This window comes from Zeus faber, assembly GCF_960531495.2.
Source record: "Zeus faber genome assembly, chromosome: 6".
NCBI classification, from domain to species: Eukaryota; Metazoa; Chordata; class Actinopteri; order Zeiformes; family Zeidae; genus Zeus; species Zeus faber.
Genome location: NC_137201.1, coordinates 21,738,867 through 21,756,183, shown reverse-complemented (window position 1 = coordinate 21,756,183; position 17,317 = coordinate 21,738,867). Strand labels below are relative to the sequence as shown.

At 43.4% G+C, this 17,317-nt stretch overlaps 1 protein-coding gene across 3 annotated transcripts; it reads left to right on the top strand.

Moving 5' to 3' along the window:
• Positions 1-6: 6 nt before the first annotated feature.
• Positions 7-15,814, top strand: tasor2 (transcription activation suppressor family member 2). 3 transcript variants are annotated; one of them, XM_080003030.1, is made up of 23 exons: positions 7-274; positions 1,261-1,406; positions 1,506-1,601; positions 1,684-1,756; positions 3,229-3,320; positions 3,618-3,755; positions 4,011-4,144; positions 4,268-4,284; positions 4,503-4,602; positions 4,724-4,818; positions 4,924-5,021; positions 5,131-5,203; positions 5,341-5,412; positions 6,028-6,072; positions 6,269-8,359; positions 9,299-9,881; positions 10,213-10,636; positions 11,158-12,453; positions 13,270-13,395; positions 13,490-13,643; positions 13,761-13,866; positions 14,704-14,885; positions 15,210-15,814. In XM_080003030.1, exons 1-23 carry the CDS (start codon positions 256-258, stop codon positions 15,308-15,310), a joined length of 6,261 nt encoding a protein of 2,086 aa, XP_079859156.1. In that variant the 5' UTR covers positions 7-255; the 3' UTR covers positions 15,311-15,814. The 3 variants fall into 3 exon arrangements, with proteins under 3 accessions (XP_079859156.1, XP_079859155.1, XP_079859157.1); XM_080003029.1 differs by having other exon boundaries at positions 10,213-10,645; XM_080003031.1 differs by lacking the exon at positions 6,028-6,072 and having other exon boundaries at positions 10,213-10,645.
• The last annotated feature ends 1,503 nt before the right edge of the window (positions 15,815-17,317 follow it).

The window sequence follows — 17,317 nt, the reverse complement described above, 5'->3', positions numbered from 1 at the left end:
AGAGGCGCCCATCGGCGGAGCGTGGCCCGTGCGGGCTCTGTCGCCGGCGACTGTTTTTCTCACTCGCTACGAGCCTCGTAACTTCCTGGTTCGGCGAAACGCGTTAGATGTCAGCGACCCGAGAAAAGTACACCGCGCTCCCTTTCATTTTGGGACCGAAAACCAGTCACCTCGTCCGTTCGACATGTGGTTTACGGGCGACGGAACCACGGCTTCAAATGGTTCCGGAACAGTCGGAGGTTTGAGAAGCTAGTCATGGAAAACGGGAATGGAGGTGGGGAAGCCTTTCTGTCCGAACTTTCACTTTGCTTGAACCGTGCTAGAGTGATTAATGCCTGGGACCCATGACGAAGATACTTTGCTAAAGAAAGAATGCATTGTATATGACGATAATAATATCATTATTATTATTATTATTATTATTATAATAATAATAACAATAATACTAATAATAATGCTATTATTATTACATGTGCAATCATTCAAGTTGATGAAACATCTCAGATTCCCACACGTTGTCATTGTTAAAGTGGTAATCCATAATATCATTTTGTTTAAGAAATCCGACATTGGCTACCTTTCTAGCTGGCACTTTTTTTTAAAGAAACCGGTCATTATGTCGTATTTGCGCTATGCACTTGCTCGTCTTGATGCCGCTTCCCTTTGTTGGCGGCGGGGTCCGCCACAGGTGCGAGACGCTAGATCAGAATTGATGTTGTTTTTCGTTTCGCCGTGTGCACCTGGATGCGCGGCGGATGCATGTACGGATGCATGTACCTCGGGTGAGGTTTCGGCGCACTCCAGTGCAGAACATGGCGTTAAAAAAACCCCAACATGCTTAACAGTGCGCAAATAAGAAATAGTATTAAAAAATCAAATGAAAGTAAATGTCAGGTATATACAAATAGTTAAAGGTACAAAACAGAAAAGTCAGATATACAAATATTAGTACTATACTGTACTCAAAAGGCAGCTGCTGTGAATTTGGTAAACCAACGTAGCTCGTTGCGGTCAGTAAACTGCCGACATGGATGAATATTCAGTAAAAGAGCAACACCCTGGGACGGAGAAATATTTCCGTCCAAGACAAAAACAAAAACAAACCGATCAGAAGGCGAATTGACAATCTCGTGGATTACCACTTTAAACGGTAGACATGATTTCTCGGTGTTATTTGTGGTTGTATATGCATGTGGCAGTGTTTTGTGTGTGTGTGCTCCAAATATGTTTTGTGTATATTCTCCCCCTTGTCCCCTGTAGGTTTTTTGGTCCCCGTGTCTGAGAGTTCAGAAGTATTTCGTGACATTCTGGCTCCTCTTCAGAATGCATATTTATATGAGGAGTCCAAGCATTCTTTTCGATATCAGTCAGCCTTCCTGATTGAGAATCCCACGCGACAGGAGCAGGTTAGTCTGCGCTGTGTTGTTGGATTCTTTTTTCTCATCTTTCAAATTTATTTTAAAATAGTGCATGTTTCATCGTAAATGTCTAAACCTTCACAACAGTACGATGCCTCGAGAGCCAAGAGAAGGGATTCTGGCTACTCAGAACAGGAGCTGAAGGAAAGCTTTGGGTTTCTGCTGTTTGATGACTTTGACAAGGTATTAAATAATCACTTGAAATAGCATCAGATATTACAACCAACATTGCTTGCGAATCATTAATTGCCGTGTGTTTTTAAAGGCTTCAAAACTTGAGGTAACTGGTGTTTGCACTGGAAACAGCACATGCACCACTCTTGGAGATCCTTCTAAAGGTATTTTTCTATGTGTGTGTATTTTACATTGAAAACACTTTAAGACTTGTGGTTCCCAGTTACATCACTATGTTCCATGTTATGTAAGTCACCTAATTCAACATTATGTTGTTTTTCATGCAGATCGATAGTGTTTTTAAAGTAAATGTTTACATCAATTTCAATATTATTCAAAAGGTTTAGGTAATTCATTCTTATTTCAAATAAATAATCAACTTAGCCATTTGTCTTTGCATGTTAATGTATTTATAAAGCTGTTTTCTTACCATGTCCTTGAATGGAACCGACACCATCTCGGCTGTATTGAAAATGAAACCAAGGTTCAAAGCCTGGTATTTATGTATCCGTAAGTGAAAGTGGAAGAAACACGTTAGTGTGAAGCTGAAACTTAGCACCAGCCCCGGTAGCGAGTATGTGTGTGGGGTCAGAGCGGGAAGCCTTGACTGGCAATATATGCCAACACAATTTAAATGAACTACTGTATGTGGAATATATATTCTGCTTATTTCTCACTGGAGATACACATATTCTGCTTAGATGTCAATGTTGAGTGAGTTTGTGGTGCTACTCGCACTGTTTATGTCAAGGTCAGCGAAATCCAGAGCCTTCCAGGTGAGAGAGGTGTGAAACATATAGTCATCCCAAATAAAGTTATCCATGCAAAGGCAGCGTTTTTTTTTGTTTTTTTTGCCTTTTCCTGACTGCACTGTAATATCTGTAGCATTCATCAAGTAAACATTTTGGTCAAATTTCATGTGCAGGTTAAAGTGAAAACCCAGACATGTTAATGTCAAACTGAAATTGGACCATGCCAAGTGTTAGCCTTCAGCACGCGCAGTTTGCACTACTCCTGACCATTTTTCATTCTTAAATTCTGTCTCTATTTTATGGTTTGAAGAATTTTGACAATTGACAATTAGAGTAACACCCATTTTTGTCCTCAAAAATCCTTAAAAAGCCCCATTTAGAATCTTTTAATTACATTTGAAAAGGTGCCATTGCTTTTTAACAAATACAATATACAGCAAAATGTAGTACTTGAACCAAAATGACCAAAGATCCTCAAATTAAATACATGTCACAGTCAAAATGGCCAGTTGTGACTTGTTTATTAAGAGATAGGCATAGATAAAATAGATATAATTTGTGGTTGTCTACAGGAGTTATTGCCCTGAGATTCAACGAAAATAGTTTTGAAATGGGTGGTCTGGTGTGAGACTTTAAGGTGTGTCTTTGCTTTTTTATGTGTACACGTTGGTTATTTACAGTGGATTGGAATACTTTTAGGTTTGATCGAAGTAGAAGTTAATTTATGTGAAATTAGTATTCAAAATGACAACTTATGTGGAAAAATAGAATTAAACAAGCTGAAATAGTCTTACAACCAGATTTTTACTTTATTCTTACAATCCCCATCCGTTTTAGAAAGTGGCCTCGTTCAAGTCCCTCTTGAGCTTGTTTTGTATCCTCAGGTGTCTATATATCAAAGTACTCTGACTGTTTGGATCACAATCAGTGGCATCATGGGAAATCTGGTTATATTGGCATCATCAAGCTGACAAAGGTAGGATGATCAAAAATGTTTTTTTTATATCAAGTGCTACTTGTTTTGAATGACATTATGAGAAGTCTTCTGTGTGTGTGTGTGTGTGTGTGTGTGTGTGTGTGTGTGTGTGTGTGTGTGTGTGTGTGTGTGTGTGTGTGCACTTGTGCGCGCGTGCGCTTTACCTGGTCATACTCTTTTATTTGATTTCAGTGTAAAAGGGATGTTAACTTGTCTTAATCTGCTACCCAATATATTATTGTAAGACAACACATAATCAAACACCTTAACAAACATCTTCCTATGTGTTTTCCACAGGGTAGGGTCAGAAAGGTGTCAGAGAGTGACACCCCAAACTCTACAGCACCCTCCCTTGGCTTTGACTGCCATGAGTCCAAACAGCTGTCAGCCGTTTCCACCAAAACCACCCCTTCCCTTGCTTTTGGGAGAACCCAGGTCATTTTCTCCCATAGTCTCTTCATTTTCTCGTTCTGTGATGGCTCTCTGGATAAGTGATGTAACCGGTTTCTACCTTAATAATATACAGTAGAAACCGGTTTAGCCGAACGTCACTTATCATTACTTGGAACTTATCTATCAACATTTGTGAGAGGTTATTTTATAAGAGGTTATTATTATATATATTATACCACCAACCAAGGGAATAACCTCTCACAAATGTTGATGGTCAAGGTTTTCTTTGTTTTTCAGTATTACCTCTATGAATTGCTGCTTGAAGAATCGAATAAGACAGCCCAGTCTCCCAGCCACGCCTGTCCGTTCGCTATTGTACCATTTTCATATGCCAATACCGAGGCTTTCTCTTCGCTATGCCGAGAGCAAAGGTACTGAAATGTTTTACACGTGTGTTTTTCCCGCTCTGGCAACAAATACGTATATATAGACAAAAACACCAAGCATCAACATTAACATAATGATTAATCCTATTTTTTGATTTCTTCTTTCAGTGAGAAAGAAAGAAATGGTAAGTCAAATTTAACTGCTATTAAAGCTTGTACAATGTTCGACCAATTGGTGGTGTCATGGAAAATAGGAGGATCATCCAAAAGAGTCCACTTCCAAAAGGTGAAGTGGACATGAAACCTTGTAATCTGAAGTTTTTCTGTATTACACTGTCTACATATGTCCCCATGGACCTGTTGTAATGACCTGTAATTGTATTCTGGGATGTTGCCGTGGCAGTATTGCACTACATCCTGTGGAAGGGCCAGCTCCACATCAGCTCCCAGTTCTACAATGTCGGCATGAAATCCAGATATGGGGCCTCAGTCCCTGTAAAACTGTAAGCTAATTGATTGAATGAATGAATGATTGATTGATTGAAATGAGAAGTATGACAACTGGCTTTGAAACATCTTCACATTCTCATAAACCTGCTTTTTCTTCTGCTTGTTGTGTTCCAGGCCAGCGGTGTTAAAAATTGACCGAGCAGCTTCCATGATGAACCTGAGGCAGTTTGTGCCTAGGTCTGTCTTTGAGACCTGCTTTTCTGGAGAAGGTGGGTTTTCCTTGTGGAGATAAGCATCCCTGGACAGATTTTAAAGATTTTTTTTTTCTTTTCCTTTTTCTTTTGAATTACTAATTTGTTAATATCTGCTGTCAGTGTTTCTGGATACGATGTGCTGCAGTCTTTATGAGTTGGTTCCAGTCGAGGATCCCTCACTCACTCTGCTCATCCAAGAGCTCAAGGAGAGAGATCTAGTGAGTTTCTAAAGGGATGACCCCAAACACGCTTATGGCTTCAATCTTATTTTGTTGCCCTCATGATGTCCATTTGCACATGTAACTTTCCTTTTTTAATTCTTTGCAGGCTCTTACTATTCCACTAAAGGACAGTGGTTTTCTGATACTGCTACATTCTTCTAATTTCCCTACACATAAATGTAAGTTAAGGCCACAATTTACAACAGATTATCACCGTCGGGATTATGAAACTACATATCATTTTTCGTTATTTTAATGATTCATTTTGTGTTATTTAATGCAGATAAACCTCATTGTAGCCTGATGTTTTTTTCAGGCACCGAGTCTCGTGAAGATGAAGCGCTACGAGCTATGTTCCTGTTTCCAGATTCAAGGGCAGTGCATAATGGTAATGACTAGGGCTGTCAAAGTCAACGCAAATTTGTTTTAACGACACCAAGTTTTTAACACACATTCTGTTATAATGGCCGTTTGCCTGACCAGTAGTTAAGATGGCGTCGACGCGTGTTGTATTTCTAGCCTCGTGATAGTGGGGTGGGTGACGCCACACGCCGTCTCTGCGTGCGCCCGTGGAGAGATGTACACACAAACAACAATGGGGTGCGAGAACTCCCTGGGCATATAGTATGGTCGGCGACTCACCGCCAGCAGCTCCATGTCCCGACTGCAGACAGTCACCTTAACACTTCCACGTGCTGGGTTGCACCACCCGATGTTAATAAAGAAAGCGAGTCCCCCTCCTTTGCGCTCGGGCAACTTAGGCGCAGTTACAGGGGCTACAGAGCTGGCGCTAAGCTTAAGGCTAGGCTGATGGCAAAGCGGTGCAGGTACAAGCCCTATATCCCGTTGGTAGTGAAGGGGAATGTGAACTCGCTGGCCAAGAAGACCGACGAGCTGGCTCCTTGGTGAGGAGCCAAAACATATACAGGGAGTGTAGTTTCCTGTTTCACGTGGCTAACTGGCAACACTCTGGATGCTAATGTGGAAGTAATGTATTTACCAGGATTCACTACTGTGAGAGCAGACGGGGACGTTCCTCTGGTATGGGGTAAGCAATGCCGGTGTGCCCCATTGTGAACACAGTATGGACAATCATGCGATCAATCGCAATTAACTATATGAATCGATTGACAGTCCTATGAATGACATCAAATGTCAAGTAAATGTGTACATTCAGCAGTGGTGGCATATTTACTACAAAAGTGCAAATTAAGCAAGCTTTCTTTTTTCTTGTTTTGTTACAGATACCAAAGGTGGATGGGAAATGTCTCCCCTTTCCTCTGAAATTCTTCAGTTTGTGCCGGCATTAAATGATGCAGGATGTGAAGTGGGGAAAGGATCCACAGAACACAGAGAGGAACTGTTGACACAATTTGCGCAACCTATTGAGTGCTATGCAGCAAAAGCAAATGGTGTTAAGACAGCAAGTCCCTCAAGGGAAATCAGCCTAGTTCCAGATGAATATGATGTGCCTGAAACCCTCAAAGTTCTCCACCTTGCCCCAAAGTGGACGAAGAGGACATGGCAGAACTTGAAGTCATACCTTAGCTGCCCAGACTCCTTTCAGCTACCGGCATCAAGAGCCAAGGAGATTTTAGAAGCCAGACATAAGCAGAAAAGAGGGGATGTGGACACTGAGGTTGATATTAGTCATACATCTTCTGAGGAAGGAGCAGACGCTCCTGGAAGTATGTGTCCAGAAGACCAGCGGAGTGAATCCCCAGCACAAAACACAATGTTGCACAGTCAAACAGCCAGTGAAGCTTGGGATAGTTTGTTGGAGGAAGGTCCGAACCGAGACGGTGTGAATCCCGGCCTGGCAGCGCTGACCAAAACCAACATTGCTGAGGCAAATGATCTTTCAATTCCTTCCACATCGGTCGACCTCTCGACTGAAGTGATTGTCAGCATTACCTCTGCAGAAGCAATCAAAGACAAGAGCGCGGTCAGTGCTCTGTCGGCGGTGAAGCATCCCGACCCCCCTCTTTACGAAACATTAACCGACAAATTACAGGTGCCAAGTGTCAACTGTCTCAATGACGCAGTTTGTGAGGCAAACAATCCATTGGAGGAACTAATGTTGAGCCACCCAAAGAAAACAGACTGGAAGACACTACCTAGGGATTCCCCTAAAGCAAAAAGGGAAAAATGTGTCGAGGCACCAAGCTTACCGACTGACAAGGAAGAGCTGGATGCAGGGAACTCTCTTTCCGAGGAGAGTAAAGATGAGTCCAGTCAGTCTTTACGTCACCCAGAAGTTGATAATCCCCCCCGGGTCAATTGGAGGAAATTACCAAGGAAGCGCAAAGTTCATATACCGTCCTCTAAATATAAAAAGGTCTCAAGGTCTACACCTAAACAAGTAATTAAGTTCAAGGGAAGCAAACTAGAGACAAAGGAAAACATTAGCCGAACAGAATTGGAAATCAGTTCTTTGAAAAAGAAGACCGAACGGTGGGATTTGAAGCCAATCATAACTCACTGTGGAAGAACTTTGGTTCCGCACGGTTCCACATACTACCCAAATGAGATTGAGTCCTTGAAACGCAAGCGCGAGAAAGAAGCTGGAGACGGTGGACGGTGCCTTGGCGTGGAAACGGCTGAAGCTTCTCTGAAAGCTCCTCCACAAGTGGACATGCAGCAGGAACCTCGTTCCACGTCAATAACAAACGGGACGACAGACACCGCAACACTTCCAGACGAGCGGGAAGCGGTTCAGAAAAGAAACCTGGATCCTATTATGGGTCATTTAACAACAACTGGGCCCGAAGAGCCTGAGATCCTTCCAATAGGGAACATTGCCGCAGCCAATACAGGACACAAACACAGTGCCTCGGATTTTGCTTCAAAAAATCACATTGAGTATTCCTGCCAAGTGGTGGACATACCGAAAAGTGAATCTTTCCTCGGGAAACTAAGAATGGTACTTTCAAAGACAAAGCGGAAAATCCCTGATTCCCCTCCACCAGCACGGGGCACCGAAGCTCCAGTCAAGAAGAGCAAAGCCGACTCCACCGTGGAGATATCGGAGACTGATGATTCAGGTAGCGCTTCTCAGGACACCGGTGAGGGACACGAGGATGTTTTAAGAACTCGGACACAAGGCCGACATTTTGTACAGGCGCTGGGCTTAATTCCTAAGGAACAGCAAGGTAAAATACCGACAAGTACTCCACAGAAAAAAGACTCATCCGGCTCACAAGATCAGGCCGTGCCTTCAAAGGTCAAACTCATCCAAACCATACAACGGCGCCGAACACCAAACCAAGGAAAGCTTAAAGAGGAAACCCTCAAAAAGAAGGAAAATGTGTCCGTGGGATATATGAAAAATAAATGTAAGCCGCATATCCCTCTATTATTAAAGGATGCCTTTCAACCCAGGCCTTATTAAACCATAATTTAAAACTGTTCGTCGCACAACTTTTCTGAATGCTTCACCAGTGAGAAACCTACCGTTCTGCTGCAGCTTCTCACTCTAATGCAGTCCGACTGGGCAAATGTTTAAGCCTTAAAGATTATAAGATAAATCTCCTTCCAAACTCGGGCAACTAACAATTCAATCTGACAGATGTTACATGTAGTACTGAATTTTATTATTATTTATTTCTTTCTTTTGCAAACTGGGAATTCTATCAGGTTTTTCCAGGGTTTTATTGACTCTTGCCCTTCACAAAATCAGCTTTTTTGGTTGCATCTGCACAACATAAGAGACTAGAAATGCTGTATTGCGCCATTTCCTACTGGCACCCTGCTGTACACAACTTTAAAACGTAAGGAATGCAGTTGTTTTTTTTTATGTCTTAAGCATTTGCCAAATTGGACTGCATTTAATCACAGCAGAGAGGTATGTTTCTTAATAGTAAAGAGTTCACAGAAGTTGTTTCTATTAACAGTTATAAATTATGAAACCGGCATTTCAATAATGCCTGTGTTTGTCATTGGCGAACCTATCCTATAAGACCTTTTGATTTATTAATAGCAGTTGCTGATTCCTCCGCATTCGAATAATTTTTCTGACGGTTACAAACCAATTTGTCATTTATATCACTTGATTTACTTTTGTGTCACTTCTTTTATTTTTTTTCCAATTGTAGACATCTGCACACGAGGAATATAATGCTCTTGATAAAATAATTCCTATTTTGGAGAAGAAAATTAGAAAAATGCCTCTTATTGATACAACAGAGCTTATAGCTAAAAAAAAAAAAACTGTAAAGGAACCATTTCTATCAATCTGCTACTTTTTCATACCGTCTTTGGCTTTGTCTTCACAGGGCGGCTGCGCTCTCATGGACCAGTTTCTTCTGCCCAACACCAACATAGAGCTTGTGGTGAGAGCAATTCCACCGCAAAGAATCTGCAGAAACCGCTTTGCGCGGCTGGCCCGTCGACTGATGCTCTGACGCTACTCGCTGACCTGGCACTTGGAGCCAGCGATGACATGGCTCCCCAAAAGCCCGACCAAGATCCGGAGAGACAACCTGATTCAGCTTCGGAAGTGTGTGACCTGACAACCAAAGTCATCGGCCCCGGACACCAGACAGTCCTTAATCTTTTACTAGCACGGCCTGTGGAGAGATGTACGGTGCCCCCAAAATCTTCTTCACCAAAGAGCCTTGGAGAAGGCAAGAATGAGCGTGATTTGACAAATAGAGAGCATTCGTATTCGATGCATTGCCCAAAAGAACAGAAAGGCTCCAGTGAATATCTCAAAGAGGACACGGTGCAAAGGACAACTGTTGTGAAGGAGGGATCCATCCAAGTAACAAGGAAGTGGACAGAGAACTATGACTTCATTCCTGACAACAAGTTTGCAACTGACCCCAAGGTTAAAACCGTCTGTAGAGCGCTGCATGGGTATGTACTCTGCTTTAATCGTTTATAAATCTGGTATTTTGAGATGGAGAAGATCAGATTTTGCCAAATTATTTATGTATTAAAAGGAATACATGTTTAAAAAAAAAAAAAAAAAAAAATAATAATATATATATATATATATATATATATATATATATATATATATATATATATATATATATATATATATATATTATTTACATGTATTTCTTATTTAATTTATATTTAATAAAAATATAATGTTTTTTTCCATGTAAAGCTGGTATTTAGATCTATTATTTAACATTCATTGAATGTTACATTTTTTTTCTACCCTCCAACTCTTGAATAGCTCATGGGATTTCACCGGAAAAGACACCAGTGAAGAAGGGCAGCTCATTGTCCACATCTGGATCGGTCTTTTTTACAGCGGGCAGACAGGGAGGATCTTTGACATTGACTCCAGTCTTCTACTTTCGGAAGAGGCGGAGTGTTCGGAAGTGTCTGCTGGAATGATACAATCCCCCACTCCATCTGAGACCAGTTTGAGTGGGGAGACCAGCACTGAACCAGCCGCTGCTTCCAGTATGAATTCAGAGCTGAGCGCTTTGGACCTCAGCAAAAAAGACACTTCCGGCCTGAACCAAGGAGCAGACATTTTGGACCTTTCAATGAAAAAAATGGAGGAAAACAATCAGATCCTTTCTTCTGGTGGAAGGATAGAAACCACACAGACCCCTAAAGCTCTCAAGCCAGTAGTTGGACCGCAAGAACAGGTATTCCAGGTTTGCGTTTATTATTATTATTATTATTTTGACACTAATGATAGAGGTTGTGTGAGAGGATTATTCTTTTTTCTCTCTATGATTTAAGTTTAATTGAGCTCAAAAGCAATCAGTGTGATGGTAGCATTTACATTTTGGAGCAACATTATTATCAGTTATAACCCTCGTGTTGAGTTGTAATATGCTCCCGGACCAAAACTTTACCTTTAACATAAGTTTAAGACGCCAGCGTAATTCAAATATGTTTTTTATTTTATTCAGTATAAGCATTTATGTTTTCACCTGTCCTCACTTTCATAAAAAACACAAATGATATAAAGTCACACTCAGATACTGTGACTGATAAAAACTTTTGGAACATTTCCGAGTCGTGAATTTTCCCCTGGGGATTAATGCAGTGTTGTCTCATCGTCGTTGGCTTTCAAAACAATCTACAAATTTTAGGTCAAGGAACCATCTTAAATCGAATTGTCCTTCGAAATAGTAACCCTGTTCATTCTTTTTATTTCTAGACATACAGAGAATATATGCACTCTACCTCCATAGTTGAGTTGGATGATGATGTCGCAAGTCAGCGACAAGAAGTTTCCAGGTCGGTTCACTCCGATGGAACCTTCCTCGGTGGAGCGAAAGCGCGCGAGTCCTCATGCAAAGACGTTGAAAACGTTGCCACTCAGCGCCAAGGGGTTTTAACGGCTCACGGAAGTGGACATTCACGTGGCTCCGGGAGAGATTTGACCAAAGTGGGAGAAAACAAAGAAATCGAAGGGCATTCAGGAATGGGGGAGGTGCCACAAGTTGGACCCGATGACTCGCGCAAAACCATCAGAGGAGTGAAGCTTAACTTGACCCGTCGCGGTCCTGTCCCGAGAAAAAAGAAAGGTAGCATCAATCCAACGGAAGATGCCCAGTCCAACAAGTCGGCGCTCGCTCTGCGCGAGCGGGAAAGTCGTTCCTCAGTTAGGCGTCGCCCACCATCTCCCCCCTCCCCGGATGGTCCGAAACCAGACGAGTACTCAGAATTTCGGGAGCCTAGGAGATGTAATGGAGTGCGGGAAATGGTCACCGAAAATAATCTCAGGAGAAAGCCAGCGCATACAGAAGCTGGGTCGCCTCTCGAGACGGAACAACACACGTGTAAAACGGGTCAAGAAGCATGCTCAGCAGGAGTGATACAGTCAATTTTAAACAACAAAGCAGTGATCGGTGATAGGCGTCTCCAGACGGGGCCCGCAACTAGCTCGCGCGTTGCCCAAAAAGTGTCCGACCGCTTGGCGGGGAAGCTCCCTGAAAGGGGCTTGGACTCAGACCTCACTCAGGTTGCGGTGGAGCGCGACTGTCTCCTCTTCTCGGAACAAGTGAAGCGACTCCTGAGAAGGAGAGATGAGGGACTCTGCAGCGATCCGTCTAAAAGGTCAAGGTTTGCGCTCCCCAGCCCCGTGGCCGTCCACTTCTCAAATCCGCCGGAGACGGAGGACGCACGAGGTCGGGACGGAGACGGAACCCCGGGGGAAACGACCTCGCGTTCCCCCGAATCGTCCTGCGCACAGGGCGACGCGGCCGGGGGCGCCGCGAACAGCGCCGGGCCGGGAGGGAGGCTCCAGACGAAGGAGGATCCCCCCAAAACGGAGGCGGGTCTCTCTGAGTGTTCCCCTGGCAACCATTCGGGCTCAAACGGTCAAATGAGGAGAGAAATGTTTGACAGCTCGTACCATGGTCTGAACTTAGTGGCGCGTCAGTCCTGCAAAACCAAGTTCAGGTTCTATGTGTCGGTGACGTCAGAGGACGCCTTCTTCAACAAAACGAAGGTAAGAAATGATTTGAGCAGCGGAAAGTAACCAACTGCAAGCTCTAACACAATGAGATGTTTATCTGGAAATGAGTATCAGTTTAAGCGGGGCACACACTACGAGATAATGAATCCCACTTTGGGTTCCGATTCCTCCCTTCCGACCACCCTGACCAAAGTCCCGACGTCTTTTCGACGGTTCCAGAGGCTATCGTGCCAGATCACCCCGTGGTGCCGGAGGGATGTTTCACAAATATTGATCGCGTTGAATGTGTAGGACCCAATGTCCTGTAGTGCGGAGGGAACCCCGGGGACAGCCGAGGACGCGGCCTGTGTATTGTCACGTGGGAAAGACCCGAGAGCCTGACCGAGGCAGAACGAGGCACGAAACACAACAGCGGCCACGACGGCAAATGTGAACGCCGCAAATCCTCTTGGATTTTCTGTGGGGGGAAACAAAAAAAATGTGAAGAAAATAGCAGTGCAACAGTAGTTCTAGCCCTGTCGTCCGACTCGTTTGTTTAGTGACGTTTGATCGCGCAAGATTTCCGGTTTTTGAGAGTGGGGACTCCGGTTATCTGGCGAAGGCCACGCCCCGTGTCAACTCCCCTGGGGCTTTGCGAGATCGAGACCCTGGTTGTCGGTGAATGGAATCTGTTTGTGTGCTGCTGCTTGGGCAAATCGTTGCTCTCCACGCACGATAGGAGCCGGATCTGTTAAGGATCTGTTTGAAAAATCTTGTAGTGTGGGCCGGGCATGAGTCACAGTGAAGAAATATACAGTAGATTTAAAATCTTAACACAAACTGAAATCGAGTTCTGTCATTTCTCGGAAGGCCCTGTTAAAAGCCGATGGCCACACCGAAGTGCCGCCATCCCACTTCTTCCTCGAGAAGGGTGGAGCGTCCACATTCCTGCTGATCATTCTCAGGAACGAAGACATTGAAAAGCACGTTTCCCAGGTGATTCATCCGCCGTCGAAAGGCTCGTCACGAACCTTCCCCGTGACGGTGGCACCTTTTTTTTACATCTCTGTGCAATGTCTTCTCTTCTCAGGTCCCTCATCTGGTCGAGCTGAGGAAATGCCCGAATGTCCTGTTTGCTGGGATCGACCAACCCGACGATATTGCGAACCTCACACACCAGGAGCTGTTCAATAAAGGAGGCTTCATAGTGTTGGAGAGAACGGCAATGGACGCCCTTCGCCTTTGTAGGAATACTTCATTGGATTTTGTGCCGTTGGAGAGCTCACATTACATCTCGTTTGTGTCAGTTGTGAACTTTACTTGCCATAATGTTTCTTTTTTTTTTTCTTCTTTTTTTTAAGGTGACGTGAACATTTTTTTACACTTTTTACAAGAACTGAGCAAAAAAGGGAAGTGGAAATGGATCCTGCATTATAGAGATATGCGTCATCTCAAAGAAAATGCAAGGTCGGCATCGTCGCAAAATACACACATACAGTTTGTTTGTCTTCCCGCCGGGCTGGATCCCTACTGTTATTGCTGTTTTTTTTGTTTTTTTTTTATAATTTCGGGCTAAAAGTATCTGGAACACGTGAATAGGTTCGCACAGACCCGGTTAGAACCGGGACGTTTCAGACGTCTTGTTATCTGAGTTTGATCAACGTCGACGTACACTAGGAGCAAAAAAGGAAGTAGAAGAACGTTGAGGCGGTTCGATTAGTTCGAGGAGTCGTTCGCACCCGACGACCTGCGGCCTGCACAGCGTCTGCTCCGCGCAGACAGACAGCCCGAGCGGAAGCTGCGTTTAAAGGAAACTCGGGAAAAGTTACTCGGGCTGCGTTTCACAAAACCCCGAAAACTGTGATCAGTAAAGACGCCCGTTCGTCGTCCCCGACATCTTATTTGGGCCCGCCGCTGGAAATTTGTCGGCCACAGCAAAATCTGCTTCAAATCGGGCTGAATTTGTGTTGTCTGATCCTGGCATTACGGAAACGTGGAAAACTGTAATACGTACGTAACACAGTTAAACTGGACCCAGTGTATTGCTGCCTTCAGCTATATTTATTATTATTAATTATGATTATTAATATATTTATATTTTTTATGTGCGCTGCGATGACACTACAACTTACCTCCGGGCATGAACAAATCTGTCTATCTCTGCAAATGTGATATGTTTTAAACCAGTCTCAGGGTGATAGTAGATTTGGAAAATGTCCGAATCATCCCGGTATTATCTTCCAAATCCACTGCAGATTTGGAAGGATGGCCTAACCCTAATTGAATTACTTGTGGTACCTGCAGGTCGAGTGTGGAGGCAAAGCAGAAGACGCGCCTCATGGAATGCCACCAAGAAGCTGGACTGGTGGAGGTCCTGTCCTACCACGATTGTGACCAGACGTCAAGTGATCACCCAAACTACCTCAAGTGTCTGCTTCGCCTCCAGATCCAGAACATCTCTGCCCGATTCCCCGTGTTTATAACTGGTAAGAACGAGGCTTTCACTCATTACTTTAACTGCAGGTACTTGCACTGGGCAGACATATATGGGCCTCACCTAAATAGTTTTACCAGTATTGGGGTGTTTATATGTATGAAAATTTGAAAATACATAATATGTATAGATGCATGCATTGCCAATCGTTTCATAGGTGCATCGTGGCACCGTGTGAACGATGCATAAAATCCGGCAAATACTGTTTCTCAGAGCTGTATGTGTTAACGTTTAGTAAGTAGTGATGAGTTTATGGTCTCAAATGTGTGTTCTACTGAAGTCAATGAGAAATAACACCTTGTTTTTATCTTCACAGATACAGCGGACATCAGTTCATTCAAAAGCAATGGAATTTTAACAACAAACATTAACTCTCTACTGACAATTATTAAAAGTGGAAAATGTACAAATGGCTAATCTACATGAGTTCCCGAAAGCTTCATGTTCAACCAAAAGGAATGTACATTTTAAACGCATCAAACGCACACATATATATATATATAGCTGTAGATATTTTTTGTAATAGTTACTGTAAATCGGAAAATGCCGTTAATCTCAAGTGACAGGTTCCAAGTAAATGTTACACATTACACTACATTTATTTAGTGAAAATGTATGTTGATCGTCAATGACAGGTAACGGGCAGATGTGTGTACGTGTGTGTGTGTATATATATATAAATATATATATATATGCATTTTTATTCGATAGTTTTGTGCAAAAAAAAGTTTCTAATTTAATGTCTTTTTTCTGTACCAAATTTTCAATTATTTGAATCTCTGAATGGTGATATTGACATATGTATGAGTGTTGTCTTTGTTAAAAGGGCGGTCTGACTTTTTGATTTAAACATGCTCAAAATTGTAATAAATAAACATAGGAAGAAATGAAAGGAAGTGTACCATATTGTGCTAGCATTGCAAAGGCCATTTTGTTTTATTGTAGGAACAGGTCAATATTAATAACAAAGTACGCATTGGGTACTAAAATCTGACAAACGTCTCTACAATCTGAATTACCAGTGGGGTTTTTTTTCCTATGCAGTACATTGACAACAGTAAATGAAATGATCTTCAAACACCACATTTTACGCAATAAACACTTAACGTTTTAAACCTTATTGTTAATCCACAGGTCAGTTGGTAAGGAGAATAAGGTTGTTCGATATCGTGTTTGAAAATGACGCCCTCCGCGCACAAATGAAGTTCATGAGGGTTATTAGATCCAGGAATTATATTTCGCAAGTGCAGTGTATAGATACATATTTATTACAGTGTGACAGCAGTACACACATCAAAACAACAGACAATGATAAGTGATAAAAAAAAAACATTTTGAAAAATAAACCTAAACATTTTATACAGAGGTTTCCTATGGGGAAAATAAATCCAGTCGCCATGGAAACCAACGAAAACATATGAGGGAGGGTATTCCCGGCATGGTGCCCCCCCCCCCCGCCCCGCCCCGCCATCGTCACGTGATATCTTTGTGACGTCAGTGCTGAGCGCTTAGAGGCGCCGCGGACACTTTCCGCCACAGAAGACGACGCATGCGCACAGACGGCTGTGCTTTCGGTAACGAGGAGCGCCGTCACGCCGCCAGCTGCTGACGAGCGAGCGAGTGCGCTAATGCTAACGCTAACTAACGCGCGCGCAAAATGACGTCGCCTCCACCTATGACGTCGGGGAAGCATTAGGGGGCGGGGCCATAGCGTTACTGGCGTCGGTCTTGAAACGCCGATTTCCAAAATTCGTATTAAGAATAAAGAAAAACATATATATTGTTAAAGATCGTTTACGTAAGGTGGGTTTTTTTTCCATCACATTATTCTTAAAAAAAAACCCGCGTTTTAAGTTATCTGTCGCTTACTCTTCATCTTTTGCAACGGAAATGGCGACTCTGAACGTTCCGTTGCATTCCTCTCCGATGAAAAATGAAAAGCACGAAACTTTCAAAATACGCCGAGGCGCTTGGAAAGACGCGTCGGAGTAAAACAACGGGGGGGGGGACAACAACAACAACAACAACAACAACAACAGCCTTTGGTCCAAAAACAAACCCGGGAGCGAACGCCCGCATGTCCACCCCGACAGCGGCTGCTGGAGCCGCACGGCGAGCCCCGGTGCGAGACACGCGGACGAGTCGTTCCGAGCGAACCTATCCCTCGAAGGACGCGGGCGCCGGGAGCCACTCCGGCAGGAGCGCGGCGAGCGAGCGGACCTGCCCGCGCTCCAAACGTCCAAATGTGACCGCTCTAGGCTGTTGTGTGACCGCTCTAGGCTGTTGTGTGACCGCTCTAGGCTGTTACGTTCCACCAAGTTAGGTCGTTTTGACAGAAGTAAATTGTTGTTGTTGTTTTTTTTTTTTGTATTTACACGCATTTCCCTGCCAAAACAAATACGCTCTCAAGAGAATTTAGCTGAG

Coding starts and splice junctions, on each gene's coding strand:
- tasor2 (XM_080003029.1), top strand. Junction 4,603..4,723: donor GCCTCAGTCCCTGTAAAACT/GTAAGCTAATTG, acceptor GTTGTGTTCCAG/GCCAGCGGTGTTAAAAATTG. Junction 12,454..13,269: donor CCTTCTTCAACAAAACGAAG/GTAAGAAATGAT, acceptor ATTTCTCGGAAG/GCCCTGTTAAAAGCCGATGG.